Source organism: Euwallacea similis, chromosome 10 (genome assembly GCF_039881205.1).
Source record: "Euwallacea similis isolate ESF13 chromosome 10, ESF131.1, whole genome shotgun sequence".
Lineage (NCBI taxonomy): Eukaryota > Metazoa > Arthropoda > Insecta > Coleoptera > Curculionidae > Euwallacea > Euwallacea similis.
Window position 1 is genome coordinate 3,952,122 of NC_089618.1, and position 19,551 is coordinate 3,971,672.

General features: G+C 40.2%; 1 protein-coding gene across 2 annotated transcripts; it reads left to right on the plus strand.

The window, feature by feature from the left end:
* Positions 1-1,655: 1,655 nt before the first annotated feature.
* On the plus strand, positions 1,656-18,172 carry LOC136411876 (uncharacterized). 2 transcript variants are annotated; one of them, XR_010752361.1, is made up of 16 exons: positions 1,656-1,908; positions 3,006-4,543; positions 4,711-4,831; positions 4,891-5,143; positions 5,202-5,407; positions 5,479-5,754; positions 5,929-6,088; positions 6,565-10,711; positions 10,770-10,904; positions 10,991-11,179; positions 11,232-11,420; positions 11,469-11,560; positions 15,511-17,425; positions 17,944-18,012; positions 18,064-18,105; positions 18,158-18,172. XR_010752361.1 is itself a non-coding variant. In XM_066394661.1 (13 exons), the coding sequence occupies exons 2-13, from the start codon at positions 3,013-3,015 to the stop codon at positions 17,107-17,109; spliced, it is 8,898 nt and encodes a 2,965-aa protein (XP_066250758.1). In that variant the 5' UTR covers positions 1,656-1,908; positions 3,006-3,012; the 3' UTR covers positions 17,110-17,563. The 2 variants fall into 2 exon arrangements, 1 of the variants encoding a protein (XP_066250758.1); XM_066394661.1 differs by lacking the exons at positions 17,944-18,012; positions 18,064-18,105; positions 18,158-18,172 and having other exon boundaries at positions 15,511-17,563.
* The last annotated feature ends 1,379 nt before the right edge of the window (positions 18,173-19,551 follow it).

The window sequence follows — 19,551 nt, forward strand, 5'->3', positions numbered from 1 at the left end:
TCTATTTAAATCTAATTTTATTTATTTTCACTAGTATCACCTTGGACCACTACGCAATGAAATTACGGAAATTAACATTTTAATTACTTCTTTTCACTTAAATCTCTTCTAATTAGAAGACACATCCAAATCTTGTGCGATGTTGACAATCGGCGAATCCCGTACGGACAGGGCTGTCATTCAATAATGTACCCTTTTCACAAAGATGAATTGAAATACTGTGAGATCACTCATGAAGGAGGTTGTTCCGGGAATTTCGCGCGCAGATGACGTAGGCTGGTTTCCTGAGGTGATTGGCTGAATTTGAATCGAAGTAAACAACGACAAGTGTCGTGCTCAAAATCAGCTGATCGGGGAATTTACTTTTTTGCCCGTGCTTAAATGGTAAACACCTCTGTTATGGACATTAAAACTTGTTGAGTTGATCTAAAGATGGAAAAGGAAAGTTTCATAAATATTTCAATGAGTAACAAGCTGAAGTACTTCTCACTTTGAAGCCTGGATAAGAAATTTAATTTATCAAAGGTACCTAACAAAGTTTGATCAATTCTCAGTCTCAAACGTGGGTACTCGCAAGCATTTATATAAAATCACATTACGTACTCTCTTTTCTAACAGTTCAAATGTTTTTTTAAGTTTCCGCTCGGGAACTGGAATAATTGATATTAAAGAAGCATTTTTTTGATATTTCAAAGATTTATTGCTGAAAAGTATTCTATCGGTTTGAGCTGAGTAGATACAACTGGCATCACAAAAAAAGCTTAAGTAAGAATAGGCAGATAAGGCTACTGTAAAGAAAGTGAGTTGTCACAGCCAAACAACTTTACAGTGATTCCAATATGAAGACTCCTCAGAAAATTTCTGATGTCTGATGTCTTTTGCCTCAACATCTTTTTCTAGGATAATATTTAGGACTTAAGAGGAGTTCTTTATTACTTTTATAGGTGTTGCCTATATTTTTGTTATTCCTAATTGTGGAGTAGTGATATTGAGCATATGTTCTAGTAAGAAATTGCCTTAAATAACCAAATGAAGAGCTACTTTCAGAATGCAGTCAATACATTTTTAATTAGCAGCTTGCCTGAGCCACCTTATGAGGGAATCATTAAGCATTAAGAATCCCAAATAAGCAGTTATGAATTAAGAAATTGTATGATATTTACATCGATTCTGTAATGTAATTTGGCTTCCTCGTCCACAGGACTTTCATTTCTTTTAACCACTTCTCTCGGTAATTAAATCGAGAAGAAATTATATGTGTATATGTTTTCGATTCTCGGTCTTCGCAGCCAGGACTGTACGGCTGAAATAGTCATTGGTTGCTGAATACTTGTGCCGGGCCACAATGGGATGAGCCTGGGACAAGCCCATTCCCTCATGTACTCTTCAAATAGCTTAACTTAGTCTCTCTCAAAACCAGCTCTTAATTCGGAAAGATATTAAAGAGAAGTGAGGTTAGGGAGACGTAAATAAAAAAAACTGTGGGGTAACGCGGATACGTCACAATCGCGCAGTAATCAAGCGAATTACATGGGCTCTTATGGACATCCCACAACCGTCTCGCTGGCTTTGTCCGTTTCGTCTGCGGTTCGTCCAACATAAAAAATTCGTTGACTTTTTACGGGAGTCGTGAAAATATTGCGTTTTATATGTGAATTGTTGGTTACTTGTGACTTCAATGTTATAAGTTTAAGTGTTCGTCATTGTTTGTAACGGAAAAAGTATCGATTTTGATCACCTGTACCGGGTACTCGGGCCGCCATTTTTGTATACTACTGTGTTCTGTGCTTCTAGGCGGATTAACTAACACTAGGAGGGATCTTTATATGGGGCTGGAATTTCCTTCAAGTCCTCATTTTTGCACGGATAATATTCCGTAGGGTTGCTAATTTCAGCGTGGACTAAAGTGTAAGTTCTCTGTTCATGATAAATCAACCCCTGGGGCTCTTTATTGTTGCGACTATTCTTGAAATTCCCCCTGGTGTGACCAAGACCTTCACAATCGATTATGTTTATGCGCTAAACGAAATAGTTAAAAAGGTTAAGCACATATGTGCCTTTTTTAAGTATATTTTGGATGAATTTTAGCAATATTTTGATGGGTTCAGCTTATATTTTATGTAAGAAGCCCATGAACAGCATTTCATAGGCTCTCATGCCCATTTCACTCTGACTTCATTGTAGTTACCTTTCTCAATGATCTGGGGAAAATCAGGGTGACCAGATTTTCAAAACAACAATTTATACTGCTTAACATAGAACACAGAATACCCCATAAACATAGATGAAGATGGTTAAACTTCATAATATGTCAGTCATCTGCGTTGTCTTATGCATTTCTGGACACCTCTGTGCATCAATTCAGTGAGATGATCAATGTCTTATTGAGGGATCTCATTCCAAGCTATCTGTATGGCATTATAGAGTGCTTGTGGGGGGTGGAGTAAATTTTGTAACCTTCAAGAATAGTAAACGGTAGCACAAGATGGGGTAAAGGGTTTATATCCCAATAAGCTATTTGTGTTCAGCAAACCACTGGTCTGCCAGTGCTCTCAATGAACTGCACCTGTCTCTCAACACCTAAAATCTAAGACAGCAATCTTGGGGTCCTGTACTTCTTCAATGTCTTGCTGAACCTGTCCTTTGTAACTGCACTTCCGAGAACTATTCAACTGACAAATCATCTCTACAGCATGTTCTTTATTTTGTTTTACGCAGTATACCAAGTTTTTCTCCGTACAAACTACATAGAGAAAATGTTCTACCCATAGTTATTTTTTCTCATACTCCAGTACAAAATGTAGCTAAATTAAAGCTTAGCGCTATGAGATTAGTCTTAGTTTATATCTTGTATGAATCTCAGACTTTAATTTCTAGTTGGTCACAGCCTCAGTTTTGGTTTGCAAGGTCTCAGTCTCATACCTTAGAAGATCCCCATATATTTCTGTGAATTTGTAGCATTCTGTATCACACTTCCCCTCATCAACATGCTTTTGCACTTCCAGAATCCAAATGAACCAAGACATTAATTGGTTTGGGGGTCGACGTCCCGACGACCGTGAAGACCAATATGGAAAACACCCTCCAAGCCAACAGAACAGAAGGGATCAACAGCAGAACCCACAACAACTTAAGCATAGACCTCCTTATCGAGAATATCAAGGGCGATCTCAAGAAAGGGAATACAATCACAGTGGAAGGCCTCAAAAAAGGGATGTTCAACTTCCTAATGTGTGGACAGATAGAATGCCACACATTCAGCGTTCTCAACCTGATCATCAACTTGAAGTTGCACTTGCTGGAACCCATCCACAGATAAGACACCTGGACCATTATAGGCGCCAAAGTGACCTTGAACCAAATAATCTCAGAGACCCAAGAAGTAGAAGTTTATCCAGAAATGGTTCTGAATCTGAACAAGATGATCTCAGGGATCTAAGGAGTAGGAGTTTGTCCAGATATGTTCCATCAGGCTATGGACCCGTAATGTATCCAATTATACCATATGTGGGGTATGTGCCCTATGGGCAGGTAGTATCTGGTTATTCATTGCCTACATATGGATATTCTGGGCACACTTCAACTGGATATGGGCCAACACCTTATAGACAAGATCAGCCTATACAAAATGAAGTCATTGTGACAAAACAAGGTCAAATGGTTGAGGAGCTTATTATGATCAACAGTGATGATGAAGAACCTATGCCTCCTCAACAAACCCCACCAATGCAACAGCTGCCACCTGCACCTCTCAAGCAACCTCCACCAATGCCACCAAGGCAACGGTGCCCAATTCCTATGCAACCCCCACCCACTCAAGCTACGAAACCCCCTTCAAATCAACCCATGCAACCTCCATCAACTCAACCCATGCACCCACCAGCAACTCAACTTATGCAGCCCCCACCAATTCAATTCCTTCAACCCCCACCAGCCTCTCCAATAGAACCACCTCCACCACCTGATCAATACCAGCAACATCCATGTCTGCAATATCTGCAACCAAATTATGGTATGATGATGCCCCCTGAGCAAAAGGGGATGATGTACCCTTATCCTCCTCCTCCTCCTGTGAACTGGATCCCTCCACCTGCTTATTATCAATATGACTCATATAGAGCTTCAGCGCCGCAAAAACCCTCTATGAGGAAAATTATGTACAATGTTAAAGTAGATGACTTACTTAGCCATTCGAAGTCACTACTAGATGATCCTGAACTTTTGGCATCAATTCAGGGCAGAGCTCCCAAGCAAAAACAGGCGCATCTGTCAAGTATGTGTATACTTGATCAGACGCCCAGTACATTGTTTGAGAATGTGGATGGTCAGATTCCCAGTACGTCGAGTGGGTTTTTCCAGGACAGTCCATCAAAATGGATGTACTGGGACCATGAGTGGAGCGTCTGCGGGCGAAAGCCTATGTGTAATTGTCCCAAGTGTCCTTTGCCACAAATTTCATTTAGACCTTTTTCTGAACAAGTTCCACCTTTACAAGCAGATCTAACTGAGGCAGACGATGCAGATGAGAAGAATTTTGATCGTAGTAAGTAATTGTTATTAAGGTTTATCTCAGATTTTTGAGCATTGGATGGTCAAATAAGAATGGCTTTGTTGACTTGATTGGGGCCACTTTCAACCCTAAAGCTGCTTATTTTGGCTACCAGTGATTAATCAATTACAGTTCACACAAGCAAGCCTTTTTATTTCCAGCTTTGAGTGCAGAGGCTAGCTTTTTAGAAGTAGTGCGACGGCTCAGAATCCTGTTCATCAGAATTGTTTGCCCGACCAGAAACGTAGATAATTTTATTAGGGACATTGAGGAAATAACTAGGTAAAACAGTTAATCGATTTGAAATATCGTTGAAGATCTTTTTTCTTTTCTGTTGTTAGGTTGATGAGCGTACACATGTACCGCGCTAATGATCCTCCCAGTTCGTCAAAGTTTCCTGAGGAAGGAGGGTCAATGCACGTGATGTTCTATATATTTAAGCTGATCCAACAAATCGCATTTGTTTTGCCATACATGGGTATGGAGCGTCACAGTAAAGTACTCGACTTTTATGCGGCGATGGGCAAGCTATTTCTGGCTCTACTGACCTTTGCAAATCATTTAATGGTGAATGAGACTAACAGAAAGGCAAACGTAAGTGTTGAATGAGGGGATTCCTTCATTCTCCTTATTTTGAAGTACTTATTTGCAGTTTAATTCAAAAGTTTTGGCCGCCTTGATCCTGTTTCCCATTATAAAATGTTTCCACTTTCGATTTGACATGATGGCCCATTTATTATATGATGCCCCGGTAGATTTTAGAGCTAAGGAACAAAAAGGAGATGAATGGCAAGATGGAAACGAAGATAAAGATCCCCCTCCCTCATTAATGGCTATGTTTTGGAGGCACATATTCATGTGAGTGATATTTTAGTCATTAAAATATTCGGTATTAGAAAATATCTGAAGGAAATTCTTTTTTGCGGCAGGTACATGTTCGAGGAAAATTACTGGCTTGATCCGCCCTATGACGAAATGCTTGTTCTTAGATTATACGTCTTAATGCAAAAATGGTTAAACTACGATGGTGATCACAGCGTGACATGCAAGTATTTCAAAAAATTTCAAAAACGGTTCGGCACGGTCAGAACGTTGGGGAGACGCTTTAAAAGCATCGGCGAAATATTGGCAAATCGCAGTGCAAGGAGAAGGAGAGGGATTGCGTGGGGTGGTGATACCCCAGCTATGGTACGAGACTACCATAGGTAAGCGACGAGATAAATCTAGAAAATGATAATTGGCCATGATATAATTTTGTGTGGATTTTTATTTAGAACGCACTGTATATTTTCTCTAGAATACTCTAGAAAATAACCCCGACATTAATCTGGAGAATTCTTAGAAATTGCTTTAAAACTTATCTTATTTAACCCCAACAGGATAAGGAGAAATGAAGTGAAGAAATTTGGGTATTTCCATCGGCTGACAAGGTGTGGAGAGCAGATGACTTCAAACCAGGACAAGCCCGAGTCTGAACAAATAACTCGCACTATTTCCCCGGAGCTTCAGGGTTCAACCGCTGAGTACTATTCAGAACTGGTAAGAAACGCTTTCTGAAATATATGTGGGGGGACGGATATTTACTCTCAAGTAAAGTAGGATGACAATTATATGATCGGTAAGTTACTTCAGAAATATTTGGCCAAAACAAGCAAGTCATATTGAATTTGTCCGGAGATATTTTAATTTGACCGTCAATTTCAATAATGACAGAATTAGTGACGTGACGTAGATGAAAGTGATAGTTGACACTTAGGCATATATTATTAGATACATTGAAAATTTTTGGATTTTGATAAAGCTCTTCATTCTGCGAATTTACATTTTTAATAGTAGCCTGACGAGTTTCTCGGAAATCAAAGTTAATGCCTGAGAACTAAAAATTAAGACCGTTATGAGCTATGTTTTTAACTTGAAAATATTTTCTCACTCCTCCCTGATCTGTTTTTATTAGAAAAAAACCTAACGGGTTTTATAAGATGGTCCGTAGTCCTCGTATTTTATTTCGTTTACAGACCTCCTATGTAGAATCGCCGAAACAAAGGCGTCTACGGAAAGGCAAGTTCATCCCGGGAAAACCTCATTTGTGCAAAGGCAAGATGCTTCCTAATCCCCCTGTAACTGACTCGATGATAGAGGGACAGTCGGCGGACGCTGAATTTTTGTTTTCGCCGACTCGATTGAGGGGGTTATCAGAGCCTGATCCAACAACATCGTCTCTATCTGTCTACTTTCCTAGCATAACGCGTCCACTCACATTCTTTCGACCAGATTGTGATCCATCGACGCCCCCTCAATCGATATGCAGCATTTATTCGGAAGAAGAGTTGCCCCTTCAAGATGAAACGGATGACATGTTCCCTCAGAGTGCAGAAGCTTTCATCGAATTTATCTGTCTAGAGATTTTGATCCCGGTACGCGATCCACAGGAGGATGCCAAGGCAAACGCTAAAAAAATGGACGTACCAATTATAGAAAGGATTTCTAGACCGCCAAGTGTGATCATTGAAGCAATTCCCTATCAACAAATAGAACCCTTTGTTTTTCCAATCGAACCAATGGAAGTTCCTATTGGGGGTAGGCGAGCTCCGCAATTCGAGAGAGACGAAGTGGTCTTTGTCGAAGAAATTGAGGCAATGAAAACATCGAACGTGGCAGTAGACATGCCTAGTGAGGCCGAAATTCAGGAGAGGCGACCAATTGCAACGGATGAGACTTTGTTGAGGCCAATGACAGCAATCATTCCGTTTGAGGGAGTTTATCGACCTGTAGAAGCAATTAAATCGATTCCTGGGATTGTAGAAATGCCGGTTGAGTCAGTAGGAGCTAGTTCTCCTACTGACTCAACCGGCATTTCTACAAAACTAGGAGAAACACAGTCAGCTGAATTAGTAGAATCTCGTTCAGCCGGTTCAGCCTCACTGGAACCAGTCAGAATTCATTCACCAGAAGACGCAACGTTAGTTGAAGCAGTACACCCTCATTCGTCAGCAGATTCATGTTCATCAACATGGACTCATCAATGTTATAAACTCGTTCATCAAAGAGTATGTAATATTCCTATAGACACTGAAATAACGCAAACTCGTTCACCAGAACACAGAATGTCAGTTGAATCAGCGCAAAGTCATTCGACAGCAAATCCAATGTTATCTCAATCAGAAAGGAGTCATTCATCCATATCAACGGAATGGAAAAGAACTCGTATATTCGAAGATAGAATGTCAAATGAACTGGCTTTTCCTACAGAAGGTAGAGTGTCAACTGAATCAAATCAGATTTCTACACTAGAAGAAAGGTTGTTGAATCAACCATTTCATTCCCCAGAAAATAGACTGTCAGCTGAACCATTTCATTCACCAAAAAGATCAGATAGAACATCTACTGTATTGAAACAAACTCGTGCATCGGAAGACAGAATGTCCAATGCAGTTGATATGACGATATGTCGATTAACCGAAATGACATCTACTGAATCTTCTAAATCATCTCCTGTACGGTTGGAAACGTCGCAGGAAACTGAATCACGTCAAGTTCCTTTGCTGGAAAATTTATCGTCTGAAAGTGTAAGCAGAAGCGACGTTCTACCAAAACTTCGACGATTTGAGACTATGCCACGACATTTAAGGAAAATGTTTCCAGGACGACAGTTACCTCGTAGCCCATGCGGATGGCGACATGGGGAAAGAACTCGACGAAATAGGAGGTTTTCTAGGCCTGTAAGAAGGTATTCTCGCAGGGAAATATCTTGGAGGGCTGCGCGCGCAATTACATTCAAATATAGTCGCATGCGCATACCTCCGAGAGCTTACTTCGTTGAAGTAGAGAGCTCCGAGGTTGCTGAATTGACAAGAAGCGAAGGACAACTCCAAGATCGGCCAATACCTTTGGCAAGCGCAGGAATATTAGACAGATTTGAGAGAACTGTTTCAGGGGCGTTCGGGAAAGGGAGACGAGAGTTACAACAAATTCCTGGTTCTAGTTTTATGCATACGAAGTCGAAATCTGAAGAATATAAGGAATTGAAGGGGAGCAGAATGTCCTTGATGGAGGAAAAAACAGAAATCGGAATTACCTCATCAGAGGTGATGAATTCCTTCAAGGAAGACACTAAACTGACAGATGGTGGAAAAAGTATGAGCGATTCTTCAATGGAAAATGCTAGTTCGAATAAAGAAAGGCGGATGAGTGGAACTACAGAGACTCAAGCTTCTTATAACATCAAAAAAATGCATGTCAGTCGATTTTTAGTGGACGAAATGATTTCCAGTTCTGATGACGCTTTAAGGAAAGAATCTTCTCATGCTTCTAGGTACAAAAACACTGAGGTGGTGGACGAGGTAATTAAATCGGTGGAGACAGCTGTGTCTACCAGTGATTCCTCAAGAGATCCACTTTCTAGAGTGCAAGAGCTTCTAGCTCGGAGAATGCATAATAATAGATCTGCTAATGCTCAAGAACGGTCTAAATCGAGGTTTAAAGATGAACAAATGGAACAGGATCTAGCTGTGTCTAATAGTAATTCTTCAAGAGAATTACCTTATGCTCTTCAAAAAATAGCTTTATGTCGACCTGCCGAGAGTTCCAGTGGTCAAGAGGAGGATCTAACTATGTCCAGTTCTTCAAAACCGTATTCAGCTCAACGGCGCGCTGCTTCAGGACCTTCTGGAATTCGAAGATCCCCTTCACCATTAGATCAAGACTTAGCTTTATCTAGCACAAGTAATTTCTCAAAATCACATTTAAATGCTTCTTCGCGACCTTCTAACTTGTGGAACGTTTCTGAAACTACGCAGCAACCCACACAGATGACTGAAAGTGAAGGAGAGCCTGCGCCTGAAGAAAGATCTTCATTAGCATTTAATAATGAGGAGCTTGACACGGCATGTTCTGGAAAACCGAGTAGTACTGCATCAAAGATAAAAAGAAGAAGAAAAAGGTCTAAGAAAACACTTTCCCGATTGAAACAGATCATTTCAACTAAATCTTCAACTATGTTTGAGATCCCTATCGAGAAGTATCCAGAGAAGAGAGGAAAAGACAAGTCACGCAAAAGATCCGAAAGTCCCGACGTGGTATCTACGTCCAGATATTCCATTAGAGACGATTTGAAGCCACCTATCAAACTTATAGATATCAGAAGTAGCAGGAGTGGAAGGAAATCTGGGAGTGAGGAAGTTACTTTTGAGGGACAAATTTCTGCAGAAGATTTTATTACCGCAGAGGGAGTTTCAGTATCAAGTAGTCAGGTAAATCAAGGGAAAGGGTTGATTGTAAGCCTACCCCGGAAGGATTTGGTTATTCCTGGAATTTCACAACTACCCCGAATGGGCCATCTCAAGCAAGGAAGAGAGAGTGACTTTGATTCAAGAGATATATCAGACCAGGATAATATTCTTCCTCGTGAAGATTCAAATGACGAAAGTGTCAGTTGTGTGGAAAGGGCCCCTCAGACGTCTGAAGACTTCTTGCCAGGCAAGAAAATATTAACAGAGAGAAGCGTGCAATCCAGGATTACAGTAAATTTGGAAGAAAACGCCACAGAACCTTCCTCCGATGATGGTAGAGTGAATAGTAAACCATCTCGCAGCACTAATCCCTTACCTTACGAAACCTTAGATAGAAAAGAGGTCCAACGCTACTTCAGTAAATGCAAGCAATTTAGCAGAAATGGTTCCTACAACTTGGATTCTACGTCATTCACTACCAGTACCTCGCCATTAGTAACCTCATCAATTTCTTCTTTGTCATCCATGGAAATGAACCGTGAAAACCTTGTAAGCTTGCGCGATCCGCGATTATCCGGAAATTCTCAGCGTGCAAAATTCTATCAACACTCTTGCGAGCGGAAAAATGTCGCAATGCAACAGGAAAGTGCTTCAAGGGCCAAACCAAAAGGACCCCTTTCCTGCCAAGATTTCTATAATAGTTTCGGTCGGCAAATGTCTGTGGGCATCATTGAAGAGCAGGATCACGACCCAATCGATCCTGGCCTCATAGAATCAGCCTCCCCTGCGGAAATCGAGAACTCGATTATAGTGCAATGTCGCTTCATGCATTTTGTTAAGGAGGAGCCTCCTGAGGAGGCGGAAGAGGCAAATAGTGAAGATATTTTGTTGACTCCTCAGTGGAGTTTGGAGCAGCAGAATTGCGTCTCTGCAGGTATTTGCATTCATGGCCAAGTATTAGTTAAGTAAAAATTCACGGAGCTTGGTTTCAGTGAGTTACAAGCTGCAAGCGATGAGTTTGTCTGGACCTAAGTCATGCAACCCTCAAATGCTCAAAGCAGATGTCGGTCCAGAGAAAGTGGCAGCTCTGATGGATTTTAATGGCGCTGAGGTGGTTCCTGAATCCGGTAGGTCACGTTTTTTGTTTTCAGATATGCTGATTGCATTCAGTTCAATACATTACATTTTGTTAACTTCCTTCTGACAATTACAGCTCAAGGACTCTCATCAGAAGCCCCTTCCAGCGTGCTGAGGCTGAGCGGCCCCCAAAGTATCCGACAGGCATCCGCGAAGAAAACCTATTCAGTGACATTTTGCGAGCAAAAAATGGATGAAATTTATGCTCGAGAATTCGGAGAGCGGAACACCGAGCTCCCGAAAAGAAGAGCTTTTTCTGATCAAAGTTCGTCCACGGTCTAATAAAGCAAACATCAACTTATTTTTAAATATTAAAGGCGCGTATGCAAGATCCAAAACCCCGGCCCTTGGGCTAAAACCCGCCCACGCGATTGAAGAGATCAGCGACCCTTTTGAGGAGCCGAGGAATCTTTGGGACGAATCCAGATGTGGTATTATCAATGTGAAATCGGACACCCAGCTGCAGCAAAGTACCCATTTGACGACCGTTTTGAAAAGACCCAAAAGTACGTTTGAATTTTCGAATCTTCACTCTTTACAGAAAATATATGCAGGTGATAATAATAATGAAGTCAACAATGATCAATTTGAAAGCTTCAAGCAGCCAGAGCCGGCGTCGCGGAATTCGAATTTGGGGAAACTTGTGGTACGTGTTAAAGTTAGTAGTTAGGATACATTTAAGTCGGTTGATATTAAGGTGTGAGTAATTTTGTTTTTTCGGCGGTTTGTTACTTTTTAAAGACTTTGATGCCTGTAGCAGTTGCCCCCCCCCATCCATAATGAAGAATTACCGCAGCAGGTTTCAAGTAGTGGTGGAAATGATCATGTCAGTATTATATTAAAAATTAGGCTTCAATAGATTGCTTCTTAGATAGAAATAGGTTCATTGAGAATTGTTTAAGGCAGGGGTCACCAGACGCACGGACAAAAAACACCATTATTTACAATATTAAATATTACTGCCATATAAAAGCGGGTAAAAATTTTTAAAGTGATGTATTTGTCGAAATAATATAGGCATTATCAAGGGATAACAATATTTATGTAGATTTCACTGTGCCTCTTTCATCTCTCTATCCCACTGAGCCACCTTTTCAAATATCTTAAATGGTAAAGGGCGTTAAATTTTTTAAAACATTTTAAACGGTCTTTCATTCTCTAAATTTCGGTACCTCATTTGTTACATTTAACCGTTATCAAGTTAAGTGCCTTTGATCATTCTGAAATCATTTTTCCTATTAATGTTTTAATAACGTTCAAATAATTTTTTTAATTCAAATATGTCTTATAGTTAGAAAATTGTTGCAATAAATCAATTTACCATCAAAAGAAAAGATACATTTTGAAGCAAATGTTTATCAATCTAATAAATTTCCTCGGTCCTCGAAATGAAACATCTATTTAGAATATGAATTTTTTTGTTTATTTTTATGTGCAATGGAATGCCGTTTCGATAAATTTTGATATTATCTTGCATGGAAAATATTATTTACTTACCTGTGGTAGTAATCGATGTTATGGGGTATTAAAATAAGATAAAATTTACTACGAAAATACGTATGTTACTGTGAGTAATTTTAAAAGTGGTACACGCAATTGAGCAAAGAATTGAAATTATATTTATTTATGAGGAACAAGGAAGATGCGCAAGTAGAACAGTGGAAGTTTTTAATGCTAGAAATCGTAATTCTGATGTAAGTCATAGATGCGTTTTAGACTTAATACACACTCGAAATCCGAGGAATAAAAAATATATATTAATTCCTGAAAACAAATCTTTGAAACAGTTCAAGTTGCGATATCATTCTTGACCACGTCCAAATGTGGTCCTAAATACCTGTCAGAAGGGCCAAAATTGCATATAATTTCGACGTTCATATAAAATTTTAATTACGTCGTTCTCATTGAACTGACCAAACTTAACCGTAAATCACAAGAAACAATAATTAAAACTCACTCATGAGCACCAAAAGCATGAGCCAGAATTACGTCAGCAACAACCCCTTTCACTCACAAAATGACAGTTAAACGTCCTCCATTTTCACTTACTGAGTCATGAATACACTAATGCCCTCACAAGTCTTTAGAATAAAAGAAAACCCGATTATCCCTATTTATTATTGGTGCAACGCGCGTTACCAATATCTTATTCATCGCCGCGGTAACGTTAGAGTGAATCATCTACGAAGTGATATCGGTACTACCTGTCTTTTGCAAATGTACAACTGATCGGTCTTGGAAATGATACGCGATAGGAAGTAACATGCGATGTTTCCAGATTTAGTAAAATGGAGGAAAAGTGACAAATTCGAGGCAGTAGCTTTACTATGCAAACAGAACTTGCTCAAAAAAAAAGGTTTTTCGATAACAATACTAACTTAAGATTATATAAAGATAAAGCCACTATGAATCTTAACGTTTTGTCTCAGTTTGCTAAAATTTTAACAACGGAGGGGAGGTGTTGAATAATTATATTTGTGATTTAATAAATTTAATTTTCTTATGGGTAATAGCCAAAAGCATTGTATCGCAATCCTACAAGGACGTCTTCTCCACCAAATTGCCCGGAATTCGTAATTTTTATTAACAAAACGTTACTGGATAATTCATTCAAAACTTTTTAAAAATCTTGGAAACCGCTGGAGTTGTCTCCCGAAGATCCAAAATTGACAAATAATCTTGGCTCAAACCAGGGGCGCACATAGTTGACTCTTAAAACACAAGAACATTGAATTTAATTTCCTAAATTACAATTAAAAATCTTGGATCTATGTTGACGATGGATGCCATCATTGAGGTCGAGGAGTTTTAAAAGGTACTTTTCGGACCTTTATTTTCGGTACCAAAAAATCTCAAAAATTAGGGATCAAATTGATGCTGTCCCTCCGAAACTGAAAAAGACATTATCGATCGATTTTCATTCGGGTTAACTCGACGATTAGTTTTTTCGGTATTTCAAATATCTTGTTTGCCGTGACACCACTCGGCTGAATCGTCTAAGAATCGATATGGACGAAAATGTGTAAAAATCTTTACACTCTGCCTTTTGTAAAGATACAAACTATAAGACGAAGGATGACAACAATGCGATGGCCTTCTAATAACTTTACACCTTTTTTTGCGAGCGTACACCTCACCGTTCTGGCCATAGAAACGATATGCGGAACGAATATACAGCGTGTATATGCTTGACAAAGGACATATAAATAGTGACAAAAACCACTTGGGGTGGTCACCAACACAGAAAATAAAATTAAGCGAGGTTAAAGCAGGTACAATGATCAAACACCGATCACTTACCCCCAACAAACCTTCAGGAATTATGATCCGTTTAGCATCCCGTCAACATAGAGTGTCATTCCTCAGCCGTTGAGAAGAAAGATTTCAGTTACTATTTATTTTCGGTACAGCACGCACCGCACTGTCCGATCTCACGTCCGCCTATGGCTTTTTCCTCTTCAATTGCCGAAAGTTTTACTTATTTCGGTCGAATTTGAGCTTCTCAACTCGGCGATCGTGCACCTTCGGAGACCCGAACGCCAACGAAGCGATATTTCCGATGTTGTCAAATATAATCGAATTTTAAACGTGCGATTTTTACCCGTTTTCCACCGAGGAACGGCATTCCACTGCAAAAAGGAAAATAAACAATCAAAAAATTCATATTCCACATAGATCGATAAATATTTGCTTCAGTGATTAACGCATCTTTTCTTTTGATGGCAAATTGATTTGTTGCAACAACCTTCTAATCGTGGGACATGTTTGAATAAAAAAACATTAATTTCAACGTTATCAGAAAACTAATAGGAAAAATGATTTCAGAATGATCGAAGACTTGAAACTTGAAAACTTGATGACGCAACAGTGGAATGTAACAAATGAGGTACCGAAATTAGTAGGGAGTGGAAATGTCTGTGAAGGTCTCTATCAAAGTAATACGGAAATTAATTTATTCTCTAACTCTGAAATAAATTTTACAAGTTCGTACGTTTTGTTGGATGCTAATGAGGCACCAGGAAAAAGGCGTACAAGTACATACATTTGTATGTAAAGTTCAGTAGAAAAGTCATCACAGTAGATAGCCTGTAGCATCGAAATCCGACATTAATTAGGTAGTTAAAGTATGTAGGTTCCTTGGGTAGGTAGCTTGTTTGGATAATCCTTATAATGGGTGGCGATAGGTGTAACAATTCGCCAACCCCAAAACTGGAGAATTACGGCGGTGAAATCACAACCCAAAATGGCGTGATAACGCAGTTTTTCCCACAGATAAAGCTTAAACGTAACGACATTCCCGAGTCCCTGATCCGGGACCACCAGGAGGAGATGCGGCGCCAACGCGACTTGCATTCATTTAAATTGAAAAGGTGGAAGCGGGAGCAGGAAATGGCGGCCGCCCACGAGCGGGCCATTGCCCGCGCCCGCGAAATGGAGGCGAAAGAACGACAGCTCAACCAGAAAACTGGCTCCATTTGCTGCATTTTCGATAATCGAACAGAGAGTTTTCACAAACCCTCAAACGCCCTCCGCAAAGTTCGATTTGAAGGTACGTGACACTTCTATGGGGGGTTAACCGAGTGTTTTGCATTGCAGGGCGAAGCGCTGCACCAGCCGCAATCGTTAGATTATAGTTTCAATAATTTGTCTGGTCAGTTGCCTGTTAGTAAAATTTATTCGAATAATAGTAAAATTGCGCGTGAAGAAGATGCAGAGAGAGAAGAGAAAATTCTGCGCAGCGAAGAGGCTCCTCCCTTGGAAGAAGACTACCAGGGCTACTTAAGACTGTCGCGTAGTTATGTAGAAGAATGCCGGCAGCATGTGCCTGTGGAAAGTAGTGCCGTTATGAACAAAGACAATGCATTTATCGGCGTTTATCCGGACGAGCCGCGATCCCCTCTCCCAAAAACCCGCGAAACACCCTATTTAAACCACGAAGTGAGCTTGTTTGAACCATCCGTTACCATCCTTGCTCAAAGAGGGAAAGAGGTTGTTGCGAATGGGGAGTTGCAGCGCAGGCTCTTGGACCCCGCAATGACGCAATTGCCCCCCAAAAAGAGGAGGCTGTTAGACGATCCAATTAACCGCATATCTGAGAGTACTACGAAGAAATTAGACGACTGGAATAACATACAGGAACCCTTAAGAGATCAGAAAACCGCAGTATTGGACAAAAAAGAGCTGCTAGATGAGATAGAGATGGAGCACATTCGCGAAGCTTATGAGCGCGAGAAGAAGAAATTAGAGGAGGCGGAGAAGTCCATGAATTATCCCTCGAAGAAGCAAATGTCCATTGCCGATTTGAGCCCTCCACCTTTACCACCTTTCCGGACTTTAGCGGAAAGAAAAGTTTATCCTGACACTTCAAACACTCCGCCAATGTGGGCAACTGTAGAGGAGAGGAGTGTCTACCCCAAAAATAACCCTCCAGAAATGTTGCCAGTTACGCGTTTAGGCGATAGAAGGGGGGTTGTTTATCAATGGTTAGGCACCCCTGAAGTTACCGATAAAAGGGCTTATCCCGACCAAAAAACCCAAACATGGAAAATGCCCGAAGGAAGGATTTTTCCTGAAACTGCAGGCTTACATCATCCTCCCGAAATATGGACTGAAACGTTAAATGAAAGGAAAGTTTACCCTGAAGCTCTAGTTAACAACAATTCTGGAGACGCAGCTTTAACCGAGAGGAAGGTTTACTCCGCAGACTGGTCCCAAGGAACAGAGAAGAAGGTTTACCCCGAAAACAACCCTCCTGAAATATGGGGACAGGAAGGTACAAAGCCATTCCCTCACCAAGAGCCCAGGGGCATTCTCACGGACACCACTCCCCAAATGTACAATCATGAGCCCCTAATATACACCGATGACCGAGGCGGTGTTGTGACAGTTATCAACAGCAACGTTCTCAATTTATATTTCCGGGAGGGGCCTGGAAATTACCCCCGCTGTGGGGGTGCGCAGCCCTACGTCTTACAACCCCAGTATAGGGATCTGAGCCCCAATCACGAGCAACCCAGGGTTAGTGTGACTGTCAAGACTACTTTACCCTCCCAGCAAAACGGTCAGACTTGGGGGAGTCCACGGAAGACCGAAATGCTGCGCAGTCGTGGGGTGAAAAGACCGGTGAAGGACGAGGCAGCAGGGGATGATCCGTCGGTGAAAAGGATGCGCGGGCGGCATCGCAAGCTCATTTAAATCATCGAAGGCCATACTGCGGCAATTTTAGTTTAATTCAATCAGTATTGTTATTAAAATAACGACCTAAAGGCTGTGTTTACATCAGGTTATATATTATTTTTATTCATTTACATTAAGCCCTGGCTGAAGAGCGAAGAAAGAAGATGCGCGAAGAACCAAGATTTTCTTACTTATGGCTAAATTTCAATAACATTTTATTTCCCAATTCAAGTCAGTTGTAAAATTGTTATTCACTAAATTGGTGCATGAAGAAAGACTACTTTGTTCGTCAGCCGCCTTAGTACCACCCGCAACAGCCCAGTAAGGTTTCTCGGTAAGGAAAAAAAACGTGGCAACATCACATCTCCTGTGCTTCAAACACGCTCCCACATTTTGACCAATAAAGATGCCAGATTGAGCCATATGACACGAACAAAAGCGCATCGCGATATTGCCATTTTACTTTTATGGATAAAATCCGGCTTCAGATTTTTTTAACATTACTCATAGTAAAAATTCGTTCTTAATGCATCAACGCGATAATCCGAAAGGTTTTGGGATATTAAGAGAGGCTTGGTATTCCTGGTTATCCTTATAGCTACTTTGTATGATTCCAAATTTATGTTTCATTTATCTTTCTATAGAAACATAGGTCTTCTTCATGCCCTCATTTTAGTTCTTAGTATAAAAGGATAATCAGGATGACTAAGATGTAATATACATAATATTTTACATGCTTCCTGAAAGGGAAGGCGTGAGGTAAGTCATCCCGAAACCTTCGTTAATTCCCTAATGATCAAAGTAAGACTATTTTAAACACAAAAGGGGACTAGTATTTATTTTCTTTTGAAGGGGAAACCGATGATCAAATCCATAGGAATCACAGGGGCAAGGAGAAGCAGTCGCAAAAACGGAAGTTAGGTAAGGAATTGGGGAGATTTTAGGAAGTATTTTAACCAAATTACTTCTCAGATGACCACCACTCAGAGGTTCAATCAAAAAGAGCTAGGACGAGTGAGCTATTAATCACATTTCCAAATTTTCTTGCTTTAATTACTTTTTTCAGCCTCAAAAGAAGAGGGTGAACTTCTAATCCCCATCAGCCCAATTTCTTCGATATCCAACGTGCTGCCCTTTGATGACAGTAAGTCTCATCTCCATTCTGATCTCTTTTGACTTAATTAAATCGCACAGACAGAGACATATTTTTGGAAAATCGCCGGCACAGAGGTGGGCCTAAGACCCTGGACTTCTTGGACATGGCCAAAAGGAGAGAAAAGTCGGTTCTAAATGTTTAAATTTCTATTTGTCTCAAAACGTGCAATTTTTATCCACCAAACTGTGATTCCTGTAGTTTTAAGATGGATATTCCAAAAGTGATGTCTGAATATCGTGTTAGATGTATTCACTTAGGACCAATATATCAAAGTCTTAGTAACTTTACCTGGAAGAACTTTCGTAGAAACAAAGAAGTAAGCGAACAATGCGCTTCCATCTGATGGTTTCTTTGGAAATTGACCTTTTGGCAAGGTTATGGTGGCAATGATCTTTCGGCCCTTAGATTGTTTAGACGTTTGTGCTGATCGTTTTAATTTTCTAACTGTTGTATATTTCACATGTTCATGCATATTTTCCACTTAAAGCGCCTGAATTGGGATATAAATTATATTACGAAAACATGCCATTCTCAGTATTTTGTATCCAAAGATACAAATGTAATAACGCCATCACATAAAGCTGAAATGGGATATTTTCCCCATATTCGCGCGTAAACCATCACGATTATTAATTAAGTCCAAGCCATGTAGTTCTCTAGGCATATTTTAGGGCATTTTAAGTTCGAGAATCTCTTGCATAAGCAAGTGTACAGTCCCTGTATATATTACTCTTTCTTAAGTGCATTTTATATTAATTTTATTTATTAACGAATTTACTAGGTATCTGTATACTTATAAGTTTTGTATGTTTTGTTGCCCATAACAATGATAAAGCCCTGTTCAAGTTAGTTTGGTTGTTTTATTATAGAAAAATGTTCCTTTGTCTCGTGCAAATATAAATGAAAAGGCCATGGCCGTGCGGGGCTGGAAACAAAATTTTAGCTGGTGTCTGCTGTTGCCTTGTGGTATCACTAAGAGGAACGAAGCTAATTTTAAGATTTATCCTTTTCAGGAAACTCCCTATAGACTCTTCAGGAAAAGCAATAAAACTCGCAAAATATCTCTTAGGTCTTGGGGTATAAGGGAGTTCCCAACAACGATAGCAGGCACATCATCTGGTTCAACTCGACTCTGAACCAATTGTGTGGACCTTCAAAAGCGCGGCGAACCTATCACCAGGATGAATGATTAAACAAACGTCCCCGCACTAAATGGAAGAACAAGACAACAAAACATCTAAACACGAGGTGACTGAATGTCTAACTGTCTTATAATAAACGCGCCGAAGGAACATGAAGTATCT